The sequence below is a fragment of the Culex quinquefasciatus genome, chromosome 3 (assembly GCF_015732765.1).
Source record: "Culex quinquefasciatus strain JHB chromosome 3, VPISU_Cqui_1.0_pri_paternal, whole genome shotgun sequence".
Lineage (NCBI taxonomy): Eukaryota > Metazoa > Arthropoda > Insecta > Diptera > Culicidae > Culex > Culex quinquefasciatus.
In genome coordinates, this window is record NC_051863.1 from 38,717,885 (window position 1) to 38,737,663 (window position 19,779).

The window sequence follows — 19,779 nt, forward strand, 5'->3', positions numbered from 1 at the left end:
GATATTGTCAAGTTTTATCCTTTTTTTTGTGGAGCATCCGGAACGCACCCCCTTCGTTCTGGGGTTGAATAGAATGGTTGGTACAGAAATCCCTCCCCACGAGTTGAGCGATTTGGGATGCATCGTTGTCTCTCAATAATGTATGTGCTGGCGCGTTTTGGTGATAATTTCAAAGCATAAGAAGGATACGGAATTGCCTTGACCAACTGTTGATTTGAAAAGCAGCTTGGTTGGGAAAAGAAGGACTTGTTGCGTAACATCTTTTCTGGGATGCTTTACACTTGGGTTGGACGCAATCACGTCGCATTCATAAAAATGGAACTTTTTTCCGCGCTCAGAACCGTGGTTTTAGATTTAGAATTCACTGCAAAGAAGAATTCAAAAATAGACCAAATGGAATACAAATTTGCACCACAATATTGGTTTGAGTTTTGAGCAAAGGGAAGGCAAAAGAAAAGTTCCACAACATTCAAATATAAAAAATATGGTATGAATTCAAATGGACTGTCGTATGATTAAACTCTGTCGAATCGAGGAAAGAAGACTCCAGCCCCTCTTCGATTTCGTGAAAGTTACTTATTAGTTTCAAGGATTGCGTTTTTTTTACGTTATGACATTTTATGTTTTTATCTCACTTTTATACACAATATTTCCAAATCCTCTCAAAACCATAATGGTGGAATCACAGAAAATTTGAAAAATAAAAGTGAAATTTAAAAATTATTCGCTCTACAGCATTGCCTTGGCGTTCTCGATTGCGAGATTCTTACTCGAAACTAAGTGTCCGAAGGCTTGATTGTTGAGGCAATAATTGCAAACCTCTTTTTATGCCTTAGCTTCCATCCACCCCGGGATTCGAACTGACGACCATTGGATTGTGAGTCCAACTGCCTACCAGCGACTCCACCGAGGCAGGACCCAGGGAGACGACTCCTACACCTGGACTGAGCTATCGACCTAATCTCTAGGTTAGACCGGGGCCAACATTCACTTCCCCGTCCGACGGAAGGCGTGGTCAGACAAATTTCGTCTCGAAAAATGCCTCCGGGACCGTCTGGAATCAAACCCAAGCCGACTGGGTGAGAGGCAACCACGCTTACCCCTACACCACGGTTCCCGGCAAATTTAAACCCAATACTCGTCAAATTTCTACAAAATACTCAAGTTACACCAAGCATTCTAAAAGTGGTATTTCAACGAGGTGTTTTGAAATAGATTGGCACAACTGATAAAACTATTTCAATTTAAACTTCTTTGCTGCCAAAATTGGTAGAATGTTGGGTTTCCAATAAATAAATAAAAATCTCCGTGGAATAAAAAAGGGAATCAAGGTTTCCACTCTCCTTTCAAAGAAAAGAAGAGAAAATAAAAATTTATCAAAAAACCTCTGAATTTGTTTCATGTATTTCTTTTTCTTTCATGTTTATTTTTTTAACAATTTGAAAAACTTCATAAACATTCTAAGTAATTCTAAGAATCACCATAGTTGAGCTATTAAAAAAAATGTCAAAATTGAAATCACTCGTACAAATGTCTGCAAAAACTTTGTAGCACTGAGCAATAACCCTCTACTGCCCACTCTACCACCTCTTATCATTACATTTGGCTTATCATTAAATTGTTTGCTTGTTTGTCACATTTTTTTGCTATAAACTCTAGTATAGAGCAATTCCAGCTCAAATCAGGATTTTTTGGTACTTTCGTACCCAACCCTCTCCGATTTCAATGAAACTTTTTAAACATGTTATCCTAGATCTAAATAAGCCATTTTTGTGTTAATGGAGCCAGTTGCACTCGATAAATACATTTGAGAAGGGCGTAAGTGTTTTAAATATTTTTGTGTTTCGTAATTTAAATATTGCTGTATCTCGAAGCCGTTACATCGTATCAAAAAGTGGTCAAAGACAAACTTGTAGGAAATTGGTCGGACTAAAAGAAAAATACACGCCACTTCTATGAGATTTTTCAAATTTTAAGTTTAAAAATGAAATTTTAAGGTGATGTCAAGTTTTTTTTGGTTCAAAAGTTTTTTGGTTCAAGATTTCAGTAAATTTAACTGAATCCAGTAATGAGAGATTGTTGTGTAAATTACGAAATGCAAAAATATTTCAAACACTTACGCCCTTCTCAAATGTCATTATCGAGTGCAACTGGCTCCATATATACAAAAATGACTTATATAGGTCTAGGATAACATGTCTTAAAAGTTTTATTGAAATCGGAGAGGGTTGGGTACAAAAGTACCAACATATTCCTGATTTGAGCTGGAATTGCTCTATAGAATGGCACCATTATCATTTAAATTGTAAAAAAATGCTTCTGGGACACTACAAAAATTACTGCTTACTTCTTTTTACTTAAAATATAGGAAATGTTAGTAAAAATCACAGCAAAAGTTGACCCCTAAAACATTACATTTTTAAAAACATTAGCAAAGTCACATTAAAATAATAAAACTTTCAATTCTAAAATTTTCTAAAATTCTAAAAGTTAACAAAAAAAATATTCAAATGTGCTCTCTGCTATGTTGTCACAATATCTTACAAAATTAGTTCTTTCAAAAAGGTGAGCATTTCGTCGTTGTCGTGCGAATTTGTCGCACGTGCATTTTGGGGCCAAATTGAGTTGAGAACGCCATTTTGTGCAGCTCACTCTGCCTCACCTTTTGACCTTCACAGATCCCCAAAATTCGATTTCAGTTCTGAGATATTAATAATAAAAACCGAAAAAACGCGGTGCTTTTTTGTCACTTTTCATATGAAATTAAATTTTCGAAAATATCATATTATTTGAAGAAATAACTCAAGCTTTTCTTAGATTTCTATTTTTTTTTTTTTTGCCCCATTATATATGAAAATTGGTCCTTTCGAAAAGTTGAGAAAACATCATATCATTCTGCCCATTCTTTTGATTATTTTAGCATTTACATTCCAGTGGCATTATAGGCCCCCAAACGTCATTCAATACTGCAAGTCGACGTCGTCGTGCTATCTTGTCGCACTCGCCATTTCGACGTTCCGAGAAAAACGCGCTTTAATGTTTGACCTTGAATAAACAAAAACGAAAGCACGCAATGTAAACAATAACAAACACGTTTTGTTTGGCTGACCATTATGTGCATTGTCCTGAAGTTTGGTTGAAGTTAGTTGCTGGAGTTCCGAGTTATAATTACAAATGTTTACGGCAGACTAACTTGTACGTGCGTCAAACGCGTTCTGATCTGAAATCCCTTTGGCCAGTTGTCGCACTTGCATCAGTTTTCAGGGAGTGACAAGATAGCACGACAAGATTGAAACTTCTTTCATATGAAGAGTGACAAAAATGCACGGAGTTTTTTCGGATTTCGTTGAATATCTCAGGATTGAAATCGAATTTTGGAGATCTGTGAAGGTCAAAAGGTGAGGCATTAGGGTGTAATATCAAAATCGATTTTCCAGCACAGCACTTTTTCAGAACCTTTTGGGGTCCTCAACAACTCCCCAAAGTTTGGGACCGATTGGTTTAGTCCTCACATTGCGCAAAGCGATTTAATTTTCCATATAAATTTGTATGGAGAAAACCATTTTGTTGGATTTTGATATTTATCAAATCCACGTTTCATGCTATATCAAAACCGGACTCATATTCGGATGCTCTGAAATGTCCTCTACAACTTTCCTGAAGAGAGTATGGTGCTAGCTGACCCCTAAAAAAAGATACAGCGTGTTCAAAACTCGTCTAAAACGTGTTTTTTGCTCGAAAATCACTTTTTAGACGAGGTTTGAGAACGCTATATCTTCTTTCAGGAGCAAGCTAGCACCATACTCTCTTCGGCAAAGTTGTAGAGCACATTCCAGAGCATCCGAATATGAGTCCGGTTTTGATATAACATGAAACGTGGATTTGATAAATATCAAAATCCAAAAAAATGGTTTTCTCCATACAAATTTATATGGAAAATTGATTCGCTTTGCGCAAAGTGAGGACTAAACCAATCGGTCCCAAACTTTGGAGAGTTGTTTAGGACCCCAAAATGAACTGAGAAAGTGCTGTGCTCACTAAATTTGGTCAACTTTAATTTTTTCCATACAACCATATTACACCCTAGTGAGGCATTGTGAGCTGCACAAAATAACGTTCTTAACTCAATTTAGCCCAAAATGCACGTGCGACAAGTTAGCACGACAGCGACGAAGTATCCTTATTTAAAAAAGGCAATGCTTTACATTGTGACAATTTCTACAAAGATCTAGTGTTTTTTTGTTTTTTGAACAACAAAACGAAAGAAAAAACAAGTGTGAAACACACAGTTGCAAATATTTTTTTCCCTCACCAATTAGAGGTTTTTACACTTGTTAACAACCCATTTTCTTCAACACCATAATGCAAGTACTTTATAATTACCTTGCATTCCCCCTTATATCATAAAGTGACCATTTTGCCAACAATTTTGTTATGCAAATGAACCACTCAAATCCTTGGCGGCCATCGCAGCTAACACTCCTGCCCGTGTGGCGGCCACTACGGCAAGTTCACTTTCCGCGGCGCGACTTTCACTTTTCCAGACGAAAAGCCATAACACACATGCCGTGCCAATCTGTGCTGTGGTGACCAAGACCCGCGGCACAAGTGTGGTGCACAAAAACGCACATCACGGGATTTGAACCCGCAGGACGACGACGACGGTACGCTAGTTTCGTTGGTTTGAAAAAGTCTGCCAAGAAACATGGCGTGCAACGCACCACACGTCCTCACCGGAAGAAGAAAATTGCCCCCCAGTTACTTAAGACTCTCCTAACCGGATTAATGTTAATTTAATTAGGGAACGACATAATTGCACGTGGTCCCCACGCGATGGCCGCCCAAGTTCTGTGATTGGCAACTCGGTGTCGCGTAGTCAAAAAGTTTGTGGTGCCACACTACCAACACGCCGTGCTGTGAGTAAACAATAATAAAAATATTTACAAACGGGCGAATTTTTGAGGGGGGGGGGGCGGTGTGGAATCCTAAAAAGTTTTCATTTTAGCGAGCAGAGCCAAATTTACGATGCTCCTAAAATAAAGCATTTAAATGCTTAGCTAGGTGGAACGTGGGGAGAAAAGAGTCGGGGGGTTTCTTCAATGTTGGAAAAGCAAAGCGTCTCTCTAACTTGGTAAAAATTCCTCACTTTTGTCAAATAAACTCGAAATTATCCAGGGAACCGTAAAGAAAGTTAACTTTGGGAGCATCATTTTTTTTTGTTTTGATTTCCTGCAAATTTCTCAATTTTCGAGAGAAAACATAAACAGTTGCATTCATATCATATCTAAATTTTTCACTGTCAAAAAGCTTTCAATGTTTTTTTCATGCAAATAATGGTTCCCTTAGTTTTTTCTTTGTCAAAATCTCAAAAAAAACAAAAAAAGTTTCAATTCTGCCGTGCTATCTTGACACACCCTGAAAATTGCTGCAAGTGCGACAAATGGCCAAAGGGATTTAGGTCAGAACGCGTTTGACACACGTACATGCCCGACTGCAGTAAACATATTTAGTTATAACTCGGTACTCCGGCAACCAAATTCAACCAAACTTCGGGAAAATGTACAATATGGTCAGCCAAACAAAACGTGTTTGTTATTGTTTATTGTCGAGTTGTTGAACTCTAAAACTAATTGAAAATTATGCCAAACACAACAGTTTCACGGTACAAACCATTCCAAAACTTGACAACACCCCGGAAGTGGGTATAAACCAGCCGTATGGTTCCGGAGAACTTTACAATTTTCGTTCCTTATCCAACGTGCCACGCTTGATTAGAGCCTGGAAAGCAGCAGCAAGGGAAAAAGCCCGTCCCATTTCCCCCGTGTCGCGAGGGAAGAATCCGAAAACGTCCGCAGAAAGTTGGAAAAAGTCTGATTTTTTTTAATAAAGTAAATCAGATTGCCTGCCGCATAAATTGGTTCCGGCTGTGTGGGTGCAAAGATAGGCCATCGACTAACTTAGTACAAGGTTCTCCCGACCTGGCCCAGCCCTGTGCCGTGCGGCGCGCTGGTGGATGATAATTTAAAGTGACAATAAAACCACCCCCAACTCTCTGTCTTGGGTTATAATTTGGTGCGGCCTTCCTCTTGCTCAGCTGTAAAGGGGGTATCTTATCAAGATATTTTTATGTGTTTTTTTTTCTCTTAAAATAAATTTGCATTCTCCAACATTTTATCACGTAATTTCTAGTCTGTTTTCCCAGCGCAATTTTAGAACAAAATATCTATTTGACAACCCCCCTCCAACTTTGTACGAGCGAAATCCTTCGTGGAAGTTCGCGCCCCAGAAAAAAACCCTTCTTTTCCAAATAAAATTTGCTAATGATGCCACCGTAACCCCCCTTGTCGCTGCTGGAAATTTGCTCCGCGAAAAGGCACAATCAGCCCAAGGCCTTCCGCGACAGTCGCGCGCGCCTCCCACAATTCGGGCGACGGGTTGATCCCCAAGGAAAATTGCGATTTCAGTTGTGATTGAAATCATCGATTTGCATTTTGTCCTCTCCACGGGCGCAGGCCGGAAGCCCCAAGCTACTCGAACGGGATGTTGAAGGGCAAATAATCTGATGATTGTTCGATAAGGGCGCAAAGTGGGGTTTTGAACATTTCTTCTACGATACCTTGCGTTTAAGATTGCAGCCAGTTTATATGATCGTTTTTTGGCTTACCTGAAATAAGAGATAAAAGAGTTAATTGTAGATGATTAAATAATAAGGAATATAAAGAATTGAAAAACAATTGACGAAATCTTTGGTGCAGCTTTCAAAGTCAATCGATTTCAAATCAGAGATACTGAAACCATAAAAAAAAACTAAACAATTTGAAATTTTGCCAAATTTGGCAAATCGGAGTATCCTATTGGTCGCAACACTTGCCTAGTGCGAATCCTGAGCCTTATACCTTCCCGAAAGCCGTCCAACTTCAAGCGTAACTTACTTGGGGATACCGTGGAGATTTTCCCTTATCCCCTTAAAACAGTGGAGGATCAACTCTTCCCGTCTTCCAAATCCCTTCCCTTGTCCCTGGTGCGCGGTAGAGTTGGCAGTGAGAATCTGGTTCACGTGGAATTGGTGCTAATCCTAATCGTTACAACACATGACGAAATCCAGTCTGCAATCCGCTTAAATCACCGTCTCCAAAAGCGAAGCGAATTTGGCAAATTTGAGGTTCCCGGTGACCACAATGGTAAAAGTCTGTTAAAATTTGGACAAATCTCTGGAATTTGTTTAATGTTTATGGTCGACAGCTTGATCAACCTCTAATGATTTCAACACATTTTCAATTGATAATTTTTGTGTCGCAAATGCAAATTAGGAGAAAACCCTGGCTTTTTAATTGGAAACTACATTTTAAAGTAATTTAAATAAAAATCAATTTTCAAAAATTAAAACTCCTTGTACCAATAAATATACAAATATGTACACGAGCGCCAATCCAAAATGCACTCAGGCGATATTCGAAATTCCATTTCGACCTAAAATTTAAACGGTTTCAGCCAAATTACAGCAATTATCGAGGTAATGAAATCGTAACTGCATTAACATTCCTCTCGACGCCCGCATAATTTCGCGATTTCGGTCACATCATAAACCGCCAATTAATAACAGCTCTCGAACCGGTGCGTTCAGGTAAGCGAGCGCGCGCTCGAACATCCCCGGTCAACAATGTTGCTCCCTGGACGTCAATAAAGGCCACGCACCGCGCGGGAGTCTCGTCCCAGAGCGGTCATTTCACCTCCGGCCTGATTTAAATGAGAATTTGCGTTGCCACCTTCTCCCCCACTCGACCCCACTTCAATCAAATTCACGCTTCCGCGGCGCGCAGTTTGGCAAGTGCCAGCGGAAGAAGAAGTTTTTTAGCGTGGGGAGCTCGCAGAACGCGGTCACGTGGCAACATAGGGTTGGTGGTGTGCTGGCTTGACGCATAGGATCACATTATTTTTCGTGGAATATTGCCTTACGATATACTTAGCAGTGAAAAACATAAGAATTTTTTTGAAAAAATGTTGCTGATAGCTGTCATACCGAGAATTGGCCCCGGTCTAACCTAGAGTTTAGGTCGTTAGCTCAGTCCAGGTATAGGAGTCGTCTCCCTGAGTCCTGTCTCGGTGGAGTCGCTCCTAGGCAGTTGGACTCACAATCCAAAGGTCGTCAGTTTGAATCACGGGGAGGATGGAAGCTAAGATGTAAAAAGGGGTTTGAAATTGCCTCAACAATCAAGCCTTCGGATACCTAGTTTCGAGTAGGAATCTCGCAATCGAGAACGCCAAGGCAATGCTGTAGAGCGAATAATTTGATTTTTGACATACTGGATTTGGTCATATTATGCGATAATTATCCAAGTTCAAGTTTTCTACGAATTGTTAATTGAGAATAGAACCAACTCCACCTGAACCAGACTCTCAACACCATGAAAGTCGTCCATTGTCGACCGCTCTACCACACAACAGGGGCAAGGATAGGGAACTTGGAAGAAGAGAATTGTTGATGCTCTCCTTTTACAACAGGATAAGGGAAAATCTCCACTGTATCCTCAAGTTTGGAGTTTCGCTTGGAATTGTACGGTTTTTGGGAAGGCTGTTTATGTCGAGCCAGCCAATGCTCAGGAAACTCGGAATTGGGAACTTTGATAAGTTGACAATTACGACAAGATAGCACAACCACGGCGAGCCTCTGACCGACCCACCCCCGTCTAAACTCGTGCCGGAGCAAAAATGTGGTCGCCGACAGGAAGCCGACTCTACTGCCAACCCACATGCCACTTCCGTTGAGAGCAAGAGAGAGAGAGAGAGAGAGAGAGAGAGAGAACGAGGCACTTCCGAAAATGGCATCCATTTGTCAGGCAGCAGTCTGCGCGCCGATAAGGACAAGTTCAAGTGCCACTCGCCACAGCTGCTTCAAGGTGATGATCCTTGACGTGGTTCTGTTCGGTTCTGTATCTTAACCGCGCTCGCAAACACACAAATCTCATCAATCGTCGTCGCCCTCGACGCCGCAAGTAACGTTGTGTGCGTATTGTTTTATTTGCGGGGGAGGATTTGTGCCTTCCCCAGAAAAGGATGATAAATCATGCGTTAAGAGCAGGAATAACTAGGGAAATTGAGAGGGGGTCGCCGAAAGCCAACAAAAAAGCGAAATGTCTGCCAGGGTGGAGCAAATCTGGAAAAGCAATCATTTGCAGAAACGAAACGGAAAGCTATTGAACCGGAAGTGAGGTGGCGGCGGGGTTTGGGGGAGCAAGTCAGAAGGGATCTCCGATTTCCAGGAACAGACATTTGGTTACGGACCATGTCCTTCTTATTACTGGTACGGACTTTGAGGGGTTGAAAAAGGTGGGAAATCGATTATGGAAAGTCAGAACTGTGACCAACGATTTGGGTTTTCTGACTTTTTGTTGCACAGAACAATCTCGGTGGTTTAATAAATTGTTGCTTAAAAGTTTGAAGTCTGCGACGCTGTGACGAGCACTTCCTCGAAATCCTAAGATTTTTTCATGATGAAAATTTAATCATATATAATCTTTTTTTGGGCGTTTTGTACACCAAGTATTTCTTTTACAAAATACTGCTCCAAGTTTGTCTCACTCTACGTTCTGCTAAAAGGATCCTGCAATCGCTTACCCATATTAAACCCTAAATTCTGGAACAAACGACTCGATTTGCCACACGCACACTGCTGCGTCTTTTAAAAGAAATCAACCAAAAAAAACCCCCACAAAAAAAGCTCCCATAAATCATCGGTAATTTTTTTTTTTGCTCCTGGGGACGCAATTCGATACAGCAGAACGGCACAAGGTAGACTCCGTGCGACTCAATTTCTGTCGTTTTTCGGCAATAACGTCGACGTCGTCCTTTTGCGGCCTCCGGCTACGGGGTTGCCGTCTCACCGCTAGTAATAAATAGGATATGCGGTGCCCGGGCAGGTTTGGTTTGTTTCGGTGAAGTCAGGCAATCCCCAGCCGGCCAATCAATTTAACGATTACGGAGTTGGTATTTTATTGAAACATTATGACAGAGAGAAATTGTGACGGAACCTCGGGCAAATCTCGCAATGCTTCCGGTGAAAAGGTCTAACCACTTTCTTAGACAGTAAATCTTACGAGGAAGTAAGGAGATTGCCATCTTGCAGTGATTAAGCATGAATCTGGCGCGCGCGTCAAAGTGCACGTCATCTCGCCAACTGCATTTCAGCACAAGAGATCATTGTGATTACTTTTACAAGAAAGAAGTTGGCTCAATGTGCACCCCTCACACAAGAAGGTATATCACGAACGGTCACCGTGATATAGCGGGAAAGGGCTGGCAGGAAAAAAAAATCAATAAAGTTTGATCGATTAAATATCTGTTGCTGACTATAACAATATCTTTCCGTGCAACTGTGTTCGAGGACGTGGAAAGGGCGGCACTTTGGGGGTTGGCACTGCACAACTATTAAAACGGCAACATCGGAACAAATCGTTGTACAGACGAACTTGAGCCTAAAAGTTTGGTGTACACGGGGCTTGGTTTCGTACAAAACTAGGGGTAAGATGATAGATTTTGGGTTTTGTATGAAGCGTCAAATGTCTTTTTGACCAAAAAATGATTCGAACTCAATCTCTTCTAGCTAACTTGTCGCTCGTCGCTTTTTGACGTTCCGATAAAAACGCGTTTCAATGTTTGCCCTTGAATAAACAAAAAATAGAGCCCGCAATTTAAACAGTAACAAACACGTTTTGCTGGGTTGAGCATTCTATGCATTTTCCCGAAGTTTGGTTGAATTTGTTTGCCGGATTCACGAGTTATAATTACAAATGTTTACTGTATAAGGACATGTACGTGTGTCAAACGCGTTCTGACCTGAAATCGCTTTGGCCAGTCGTCGCAATTACATCAATATTCAGAGTGTGTCAAAATAACACAACAAGTTTGAAACTTCATTCATATGAAAAGTGACGACAATGCAAGAAGTTTTTCGGTTTTATTGAATATCTCAGGATTGAAATAGATTTTTTGTGATCTGTGGAGGTGAGACATTGAAAGATGCACAAAATGGCGTTCTTAACTAAATTTGGTTATCTCAGTAACTAAGGGTCGTATCAACAAAGTTTTAAAAAGCAAAATGTAGATAATTTTCTCAGCATTTAAAAAATATGTTTTTCGAAAGTGGGCAAACATGGGCATTAATTTAATAAAATGAATAACTGCGACTATTTTCAAAAAGTTACCCAAAACTAACTTAATCCACCTATGTGGATGGTGCCTTCCTCACATTTTACCAACATTTGGTGATATTATGGGTTTGGACACAAATTCTATCTATCTTCTATATGTATACAAAATTTCGACGGTTTTGTTCGAACGCGAATCAATTCAACACGGAACGTCCGATCGAGGTGCTCTTTGTTGCGTTGGGTTCGTATGGTAAGTTCGTGAGTGCCAAACAGTTACAACATTGGCCACTCTGGAACCGATTCGGGAAAATTTGCAGATTGTATGGGAAAGGTTAAAATCAAGTTTTGATCACAGGAGGCTGAATAAGCAAAAAAAGTCAAAAACATCAACAAACGAAAAAAGGCAGAACGAACTTTGTCAGGTAAGGTTTGTTTCTCAATAAAGAAATAGTTAAATGTCACTTAAGCGGTCATAAATTGAGACAGGGTTGCCAGATCTTCAATGTATTGGACTCATTGGAAAGGTCTTTTGATGACCTATCCGACGATGGGTTCGATGATGGATTCGGACATAGTTTACATACATTTTACCTATCCAACGATGGGTTGGATGATGGATCCGGACATAGTTTACATGCATTTAAGTGAGATCCGGCATCAAAAAAGTACATAAATATCACTTAAGTGGTCATAACTTGAGACAGGGTTGCCAGATCTTCAATGTATTGGACTCATTGGAAAGGTATTTTGATTACCTATCCAACGATGGGTTCGATGATGGATTCGGACATAGTTTACATACATTTAAGTGAGATCCGGCATCAAAAAAGTACATAAATATCACTTAAGTGGTCATAACTTGAGACAGGGTTGCCAGATCTTCAATGTATTGGACTCATTGGAAAGGTCTTTCGATTATCTATCCAACGATGGGTTGGATGATGAATCCGGACATAGTTTACATACATTTAAGTGAGATCCGGCATCAAAAAAGTACATAAATATCACTAAAGTGGTCATAACTTGAGACAGGGTTGCCAGATCTTCAATATATTGGACTCATTGGAAAGGTATTTTGATGACCTATCCAACGATGGGTTGGATGATGGATCCGGACATAGTTTACATACATTTAAGTGAGATCCGGCTTCAAAAAGTACATAAATATCACTTAAGTGGTCATAACTCCAGACAGGGTTGCCAGATCTTCAATATTTTGGACTCAATGGAAAGGTCTTTCAATTACCTATCCAACGATGGGTTGGATGATGGATCCGGACATAGTTTACATGCATTTAAGTGAGATCCGGCATCAAAAAAGTACATAAATATCACTTAAGTGATCATAACTTGAGACAGGGTTGCCAGATCTTCAATGTTTTGGACTCGTTTGAAAGGTCTTTTGACAATCTAACCAACGATGGGTCGGGTGATGGGTCTGGATATAGTTTACATGCATTTATGTGAGATCCGATTCGCAACTCTGACACTTTTTTATACGTAACTTTTGAACTACTTATCGGATCTTCAAACAATTCAATAGTGCAATATAGGGCACCAAACCGGATCGAATGGAACTTATTTGACTCAAATCGGATCAGCCAGTGCCGAGAAAACTTGGCAAGAATTTTGAGCACCGAGGGGAATACGCACACACATACACACACACACACAGACATTTGTTCAGTTTTCGATTCTGAGTCGATAGGTATACATGAATATAGGTCTACGAGCTGTTTTTCAAAAGTTCATTTTTCGAGCAGGATTATAGCCTTACCTCAGTGAGGAAGGCAAAAATGGCTTTACCTTGAAAACGGTGCACTTTATCAAAATTTCACTGGAGTACTTTTTGATAGCAAATTTGATTTTACATCGAAAAATAAAGTTGAAATTTTTTTGCGACCAATATTTCGCTTTTTTGAAAAAAAAATCAGTATTGATTCAAAAATCATAACTCGGCCTCGGATATTTTGCCCGTTCTGAAAATTTCTGATAAGTTGACTTTTAATGTCCCCTAAAACAAATCCAAAAAAAATAGTGCTTTTTATTTGCAATTCAAGTTTTAGTGACATAAAGTGAAATTAAGAAGTCCTTATTTATACCTACAACTTTGCCGAAGACACCAAATCGATCAAAAAGTTCCTTCAAAAGATACAGATTTTGGAATTTTCATACATCCTTTTTTTCATTTTTCATGGACAGCTGCCAAATTTATATGGAAAAATTGGACAAACTAATGATGCAAAACGGCTTCTTTGGGCTGTTTTCAGCCGGATTTAAAAATACAAAAATTAAAATTAAAAAAAGACCAATTTCGTAGAGATCGGCTTCCTAAAATAGCACACATTGCCCCATAAAAATACGCTGTCACGGTTCCAACATCGAACCTCCCACCCTTATTACCGACAGAAATTCCCTGCGCACTGTCTAGCCCGGCCCGACCTCAACCAGACAACCAACAGATAGGAGCAGCAGAAACGAATAAAATCGGAAAATAAACTACACAGCAGCAGCGGCAAAAACACACAGAAATCATGCTCAATTCTAGTTGAAATTGATGACTCGGGGTACTACGGAACATCGGCACTAGCGATAAGGACTCTCGCAACAACGACCAATGGACAGGAAACGAACTTTCAGTCTGGCCCCGGGTTCGTTTGTTGCTGGCATAAAAACGGTTCTGATTGTTTCGCGGGAATGGGGAAAGAAGGGAAAAAAATCTTGAAAGCTTGTAGCGAAAGACAACCCTGAAGTGCATGACAGAACACCCCTGAAAGGTTATAAAGCCGATAGAATATGTAGAAAGTTTGGCTATGATTTTTATGTCATTATTATGGCACTTATCGGTATCCTGTCGGTTTATGGAAGCGCACGTGGGTTCTTTTTTTTTGCAAGATTTTTAGAGGTTTGTTGGGGACCGCTAAACAGCAACATTTTGTCGATGCTCGGATGTGGATTTATGGAGCACGCTGTTGAGTTGACAACGACAGCGGTGGAATGTTTGTTTGGTTTTTACGTAATCGAACCGGATCGCGTGGGAGTTTGTGTCAACGAAATCGAAGCAAAAATCTGCATGTTATTGCATCGAAACAACCGTGAATGACAAATTGTTGCCGCGATAAAGACGATTTCCGTGAGTTATGGCCGTCGCTTTTACTGCAAGAAACGGGACCGGAGACAGCAGCAAGAAGTTATTATTAAACGAGAAAAAAACACTTCCAATATGAAAGATTTTTATTCATGAAGCGCCTGTTGGTATGCCATAAACATGGAAGCTGTCGAACGTCGACCCATGAATCAGCCCGATCCAATCTGCGAAGTAATCGCTGGCCCATTGGGGGCCATCTGGCGTGCCCCTCACTTCTAATAGATTGCTCCAATTAGGGAATCGTTCAACGCGTCAGCTTGTTTGTTTCATTAGCGATACATTACTGAGACAAAAAGAAAGAACCGTTTCAGCGTCGTCCTTGCGCAGCTCTCGGATTAACACTCGGACTCCGAAGGCATTCATGGCCGACCAGAAATGAATTAGAGTTCCCACACACACACATGAGCACTTCTGGGGTAAACATCGAGCGGCACGTTTAATCTCATCATGATGGGCCGGATTCCGAGCCCGAGAAAGAAAAAAAAAACGCAAAACAAACATTCCCATTCAGAGCCAGCCATTGGATCGATCATTAATTCCGTTAATTGAATCCACGGGATGCTGGGTGACCCCGCAGGGGGTTGACACCCCCACCTACCCGTGGGGGGTGGTCTCCTCGTATCAAAGCCATCGTTTTGATCGCCATCAATGAACATGTATCAAATTGATTTACAAAGACATGGCGAAGCCCCAGCCGAACGTCATTACCGCAAGCGGGGTGGACGAATGTAATTGGATCTACAGCTGGAGACACACCGGTATCGCCAGGATAAGCGGGCACATGGTACTTCCGGAGAAGGGACCCCTGCTGCCGGCAGCGATAACATTCGGGGGTTTCCAAGAACTCCACCGACCACGACGACGGCTTCCTGATAGGAACATAATACCGCTCACATCCTGGTGGTCGTGGGACATCGCGGGAACTTCCCTCCTGGTATCGTATACTTCAGTCAGTGGTGGCAATCCACTATTAATCGTTTTGTTTAAAAGAATCGTGCAACTCAGGACAAGATAACCTCAAACCTATAAATACTATACTGGAACATATTAGTATACTAAAATCAAGCATCGAGGTTCGATCTACCAATAGATTCCCATCACTGACTCGTTCGCGCTTGAGCCGGCAGTCTGCGGAAGAAAGCATGACTGACAAATCCTGTCGTCGGGTTTTTTTGAAGCCAGGACTGTGCTTCTTTGTATGAAGCAGAGCAGACCACCGATCTATGTGGCACGCTGTCAGCCATCCGTGTGCACCTGATGGTTCTGAAGTATACCCGTCGTTATTTTTAGCTACACACCGGGGATAAAGCCATAGAAAAGCTGATTTCCGCTTCGGTACCCTTCGACTGTACCGGCGATACACAACCACCAATGTGCACCGGTAATTAAATTTTCACTCCCCTTTGGATCTCTTGCACACCGCAAACGCGAACTATACCACCTCAGAGAAAGGAGAGGGGGTTGAGGGAAAAGTTTTTCCTTCGAGTCTTCCTTACGTAAACTGCCAACTTTAAATCCTTTCGCCTCCGTTGACAGTGCCTATGTGTGTGTGTCCCGACCCCCCCTGGAACGAAGTCGGTAATAATCCAATTTGAAGTCTTGATGGAAAACTAAATTACTAGATCGATACCTGGAAGCACACACTTGTATCGCTTCTTGTGACCCCTCCCCCCCCCCCTCCCCCTGGTTGATTTCGCACTTGTAAGATTTCCTTCCAATCGAAGTCGTAATGCTACCCCGGGGACTCGTATACGTTCCGTATCCCCCCTCAAAAGGTTCAACGCTTTCCGTTCCGGTATGCGCGACAGAAAAGTAACACGACACAGCAGAAAAAAAAAAGTTTTATGACCAGCTCTGCGGAGTCGGAGTACGAAATCTGAAATTTCAAACAGAGTTTGCAGAAATTCGTGAAGTCTGGTAATTTTTGAGAGCTGAAGAAGTCGTCAAAAAAAAGCAACGGAAACTATAGCCCTGGTTGTGGAGTACTTGATGCTCACAGCATTGGAGGACAATTCAGAACCGAAGTGCAGAAGGTGAAATGGCCAAAAACAAAAATATGACTACGAATATTTATTTGTTTTTCTGAGGTTAACAAACGAACATCACCACGTTTTATTGTTGGTTGCGTGTATGATAGCGCGTTCGGAAGAGACCAATGAAAATTAATAGATTTACATGTTAAATTTTCATTGATTATTCTTGAACGCGATGTTTTATACCAGCATACGATTTTCAAGTACATTTCATGTTCGAAATCTGAATGAATTTTGTGTGTTTCTACATATCCTTAAAACAGATTCAACCTTACGTATTCCAACCCAATTCCTCGCCTTAAGAAGATTATTGCACACATGGATATCCTATTATAGCTTATCAAACGGCATTCCGACAGCAGATCAGCTTGTCGTCAACGCATGCAAATGTTTTGCCACGTACTTTCCTCGAATCGAGCCCAACCCAACGCTTCTTCAAATCCACCTATAATCCTTAACTCCGTTTCGTAACCGTCTCTCGTTACAGGTACGTGTGTTCAACCAGGTTCCCAAGGCGATGCCGGAGCTGGCCGAGGCGCTTTCCTACCGGGAGGAGTACAACAAGCTGAACGCGGAAAATTAGATTACCCCCTCCACACACAGCCTAAGCCGAAACCAATCCGCATTGGCTAATGTGTCACTAATGCACTGCGCCAAAACAACGCGTATCTAGTAATTAATAGGCATGATCACATCACTTTTACGACATCATCATTCTGTACGCTCTTCTCGGGCCCTCGAGACGATGGTAGAACACGAATGGATTTCGCAGCAGCCATCACACGCCAAGCCTCGTAGTTTAGTTACTCAAGACCTCTACGCTTAAAACTTAAAACACTATTAGCGTCAGTGAGTTTTTAGCTATAATAAATTGTTCTCCACACAAACATTCTCACTGTGCGGTCGTATGCTGTAAGCCTCTCCAACTCGTGATCAAAGACGAATCGTGACCTGGCGAGATTAGAGAAGCGCAACCTCCTTCTACCCTTCAGTAGACTCGGCGGTGATACCTTCCAGTAACTAGACGAGATGATGACTGCCCTGCTTAATGACTAAGTAAGAGCTGCTATGAACTCAATTTCTTGTTCGATCAATATCGAAAATTATGACATAATGTGATACCAAAGGGCAGAGGGTGTCTTGAAGAAACGGCGGAAGTTCTGCATAGGTTAATTGGTTTTGGAATGGTTGTTGTGCGGTGGTGGACGTACTAATTGGATGGTGGGTGGGTGACAGGCAGCAGCGCGGTGTCAAGCTGTTCCGGGGAAAGTGGGCCAATCTACGGGAGCTGCCGCTGGTCAGGCGCCGGAAGGTGCGTGACGGTTTGCATAGTAGTAGAAAATTAAGAACGCGATTAGGAATGCTGACTGAAGAAATTTGATATCAGAAGAAGGGGAGGATTTTGCCGTCCCAAAAAGAAAGTTAAAGAACAGATGGCCAAACATTTTAAGGACTTAAAATTTAAGGTTCTCAACCTTTTAAGATTTATTCACTCCTTGGTTGATTTTCAAAAACGATTTGAACTAATTGGTATCAATCAGCGATTCCATTTGAAAAAAAAAGCCTTTACCGAAAAAAAAGTTTTATGATCGGGCTCAAAATTTGCCTGAGGGTACCTCATGGGCTATCCACAAGCACTTAAATTAGAAAATTGTACTTAGCTTAGGAATTGGAATCAATGGAAATGAATCTGATCTTACGATTTTTTGAAAAAAAAGTTCAAGATGGTATGTCAGAGACATAACCGAAAGACATAGGACCAAACAATTTGAATGTGTTTTTGGATTGCTAGTGAAATCTGAAATAAGATTATTTTATTTTGTTTCATAGATTTGTCGGCAAAATTGTCATAAATGTTCTCCCAAGGTGAACCTTCCATGAGGGCACCGGCAACTCCAGGTTGTGGCCACTACGGTCGAAATGTCAACTTTCATGTTCAGTATCAAAAACCATGAATTTTGATACCCATATTGCCACAACTCGTATGTTTCTGTAAATGTCCCCCCAGGCCCCGGGGGAACCTTCTTTGAGGGCACCGGCCACTCCAGGTAGTGGCCACTACTGTCGAAATGGCCATTATTATGTTCAGTATCAAAAACCATGAATTTTGATACCCATATTGCCACAACTCGTATGTTTCTGTAAATGTCCCCCCAGGCCCCGAGGGAACCTTCTTTGAGGGCACCGGCCACTCCAGGTTGTGGCCACTACTGTCGAAATGTCAATTTTCATTTTCAGTATCAAAAACCATGAATTTTGATACCCATATTGCCACAACTCGTATGTTTCTGTAAATGTCCCCCCAGGCCCCGGGGGAACCTTCTTTGAGGGCACCGGCCACTCCAGGTAGTGGTCACTACTGTCGAAATGGCCATTATGTTCAGTATCAAAAACCATGAATTTTGATACCCATATTGCCACAGCTCGTATGTTTCTGTAAATGTCCCCGCAGGCCCCGGGGGAACCTTCTTTGAGGGCACCGGCCACTCCAGGTAGTGGCCACTACTGTCGAAATGGCCATTATTATGTTCAGTATCAAAAACCATGAATTTTGATACCCATATTGCCACAACTCGTATGTTTCTGTAAATGTCCCCCCACGCCCCGAGGGAACCTTCTTTGAGGGCACCGGCCACTCCAGGTTGTGGCCACTACTGTCGAAATGGCCATTATTATGTTCAGTATCAAAAACCATGAATTTTGATACCCATATTGCCACAACTCGTATGTTTCTGTAAATGTCACCCCACGCCCCGAGGGAACCTTCTTTGAGGGCACCGGCCACTCCAGGTTGTGGCCACTACTGTCGAAATGGCCATTATTATGTTCAGTATCAAAAACCATGAATTTTGATACCCATATTGCCACAACTCGTATGTTTCTGTAAATGTCCCCCCAGGCCCCGAGGGAACCTTCTTTGAGGGCACCGGCCACTCCAGGTAGTGGCCACTACTGTCGAAATGGCCATTATTATGTTCAGTATCAAAAACCATGAATTTTGATACCCATATTGCCACAACTCGTATGTTTCTGTAAATGTCCCCCCAGGCCCCGGGGGAACCTTCTTTGAGGGCACCGGCCACTCCAGGTTGTGGCCACTACTGTCGAAATGTCAATTTTCATGTTCAGTATCAAAAACCATGAATTTTGATACCCATATTGCCACAACTCGTATGTTTCTGTAAATGTCCCCCCACGCCCCGAGGGAATCTTCTTTGAGGGCACTGGCCACTCTAGGCTGTGGCCACTACTGTCGAAATGGCCATCATTATGTTCAGTATCAAAAACCATGAATTTTGATACCCATATTGTCACAACTCGTATGTTTCTGTAAATGTCACCCCACGCCCCGAGGGAACCTTCTTTGAGGGCACCGGCCACTCCAGGTAGTGGCCACTACTGTCGAAATGGCCATTATTATGTTCAGTATCAAAAACCATTAATTTTGATA

General features: G+C 41.6%; 2 protein-coding genes across 4 annotated transcripts in view; one reads left to right on the plus strand and one right to left on the minus strand.

Annotated features, from left to right (window-relative positions):
* LOC119769472 overlaps positions 1-17,223 on the plus strand; it is a 65,664-nt gene extending 48,441 nt beyond the window's left edge. For both annotated transcript variants that reach the window (XM_038262041.1, XM_038262042.1), the window contains one exon: positions 16,816-17,223. In XM_038262041.1, the coding sequence (XP_038117969.1) occupies positions 16,816-16,911 (96 nt within the window). In that variant the 3' untranslated portion in view covers positions 16,912-17,223. The remainder of the gene's footprint in view (positions 1-16,815) is intronic.
* The window catches only part of LOC6039378 (RNA-binding protein Musashi homolog Rbp6), a 92,133-nt gene that overhangs the window by 19,557 nt on the left and 52,797 nt on the right, over positions 1-19,779 (minus strand). The window lies entirely within an intron of this gene.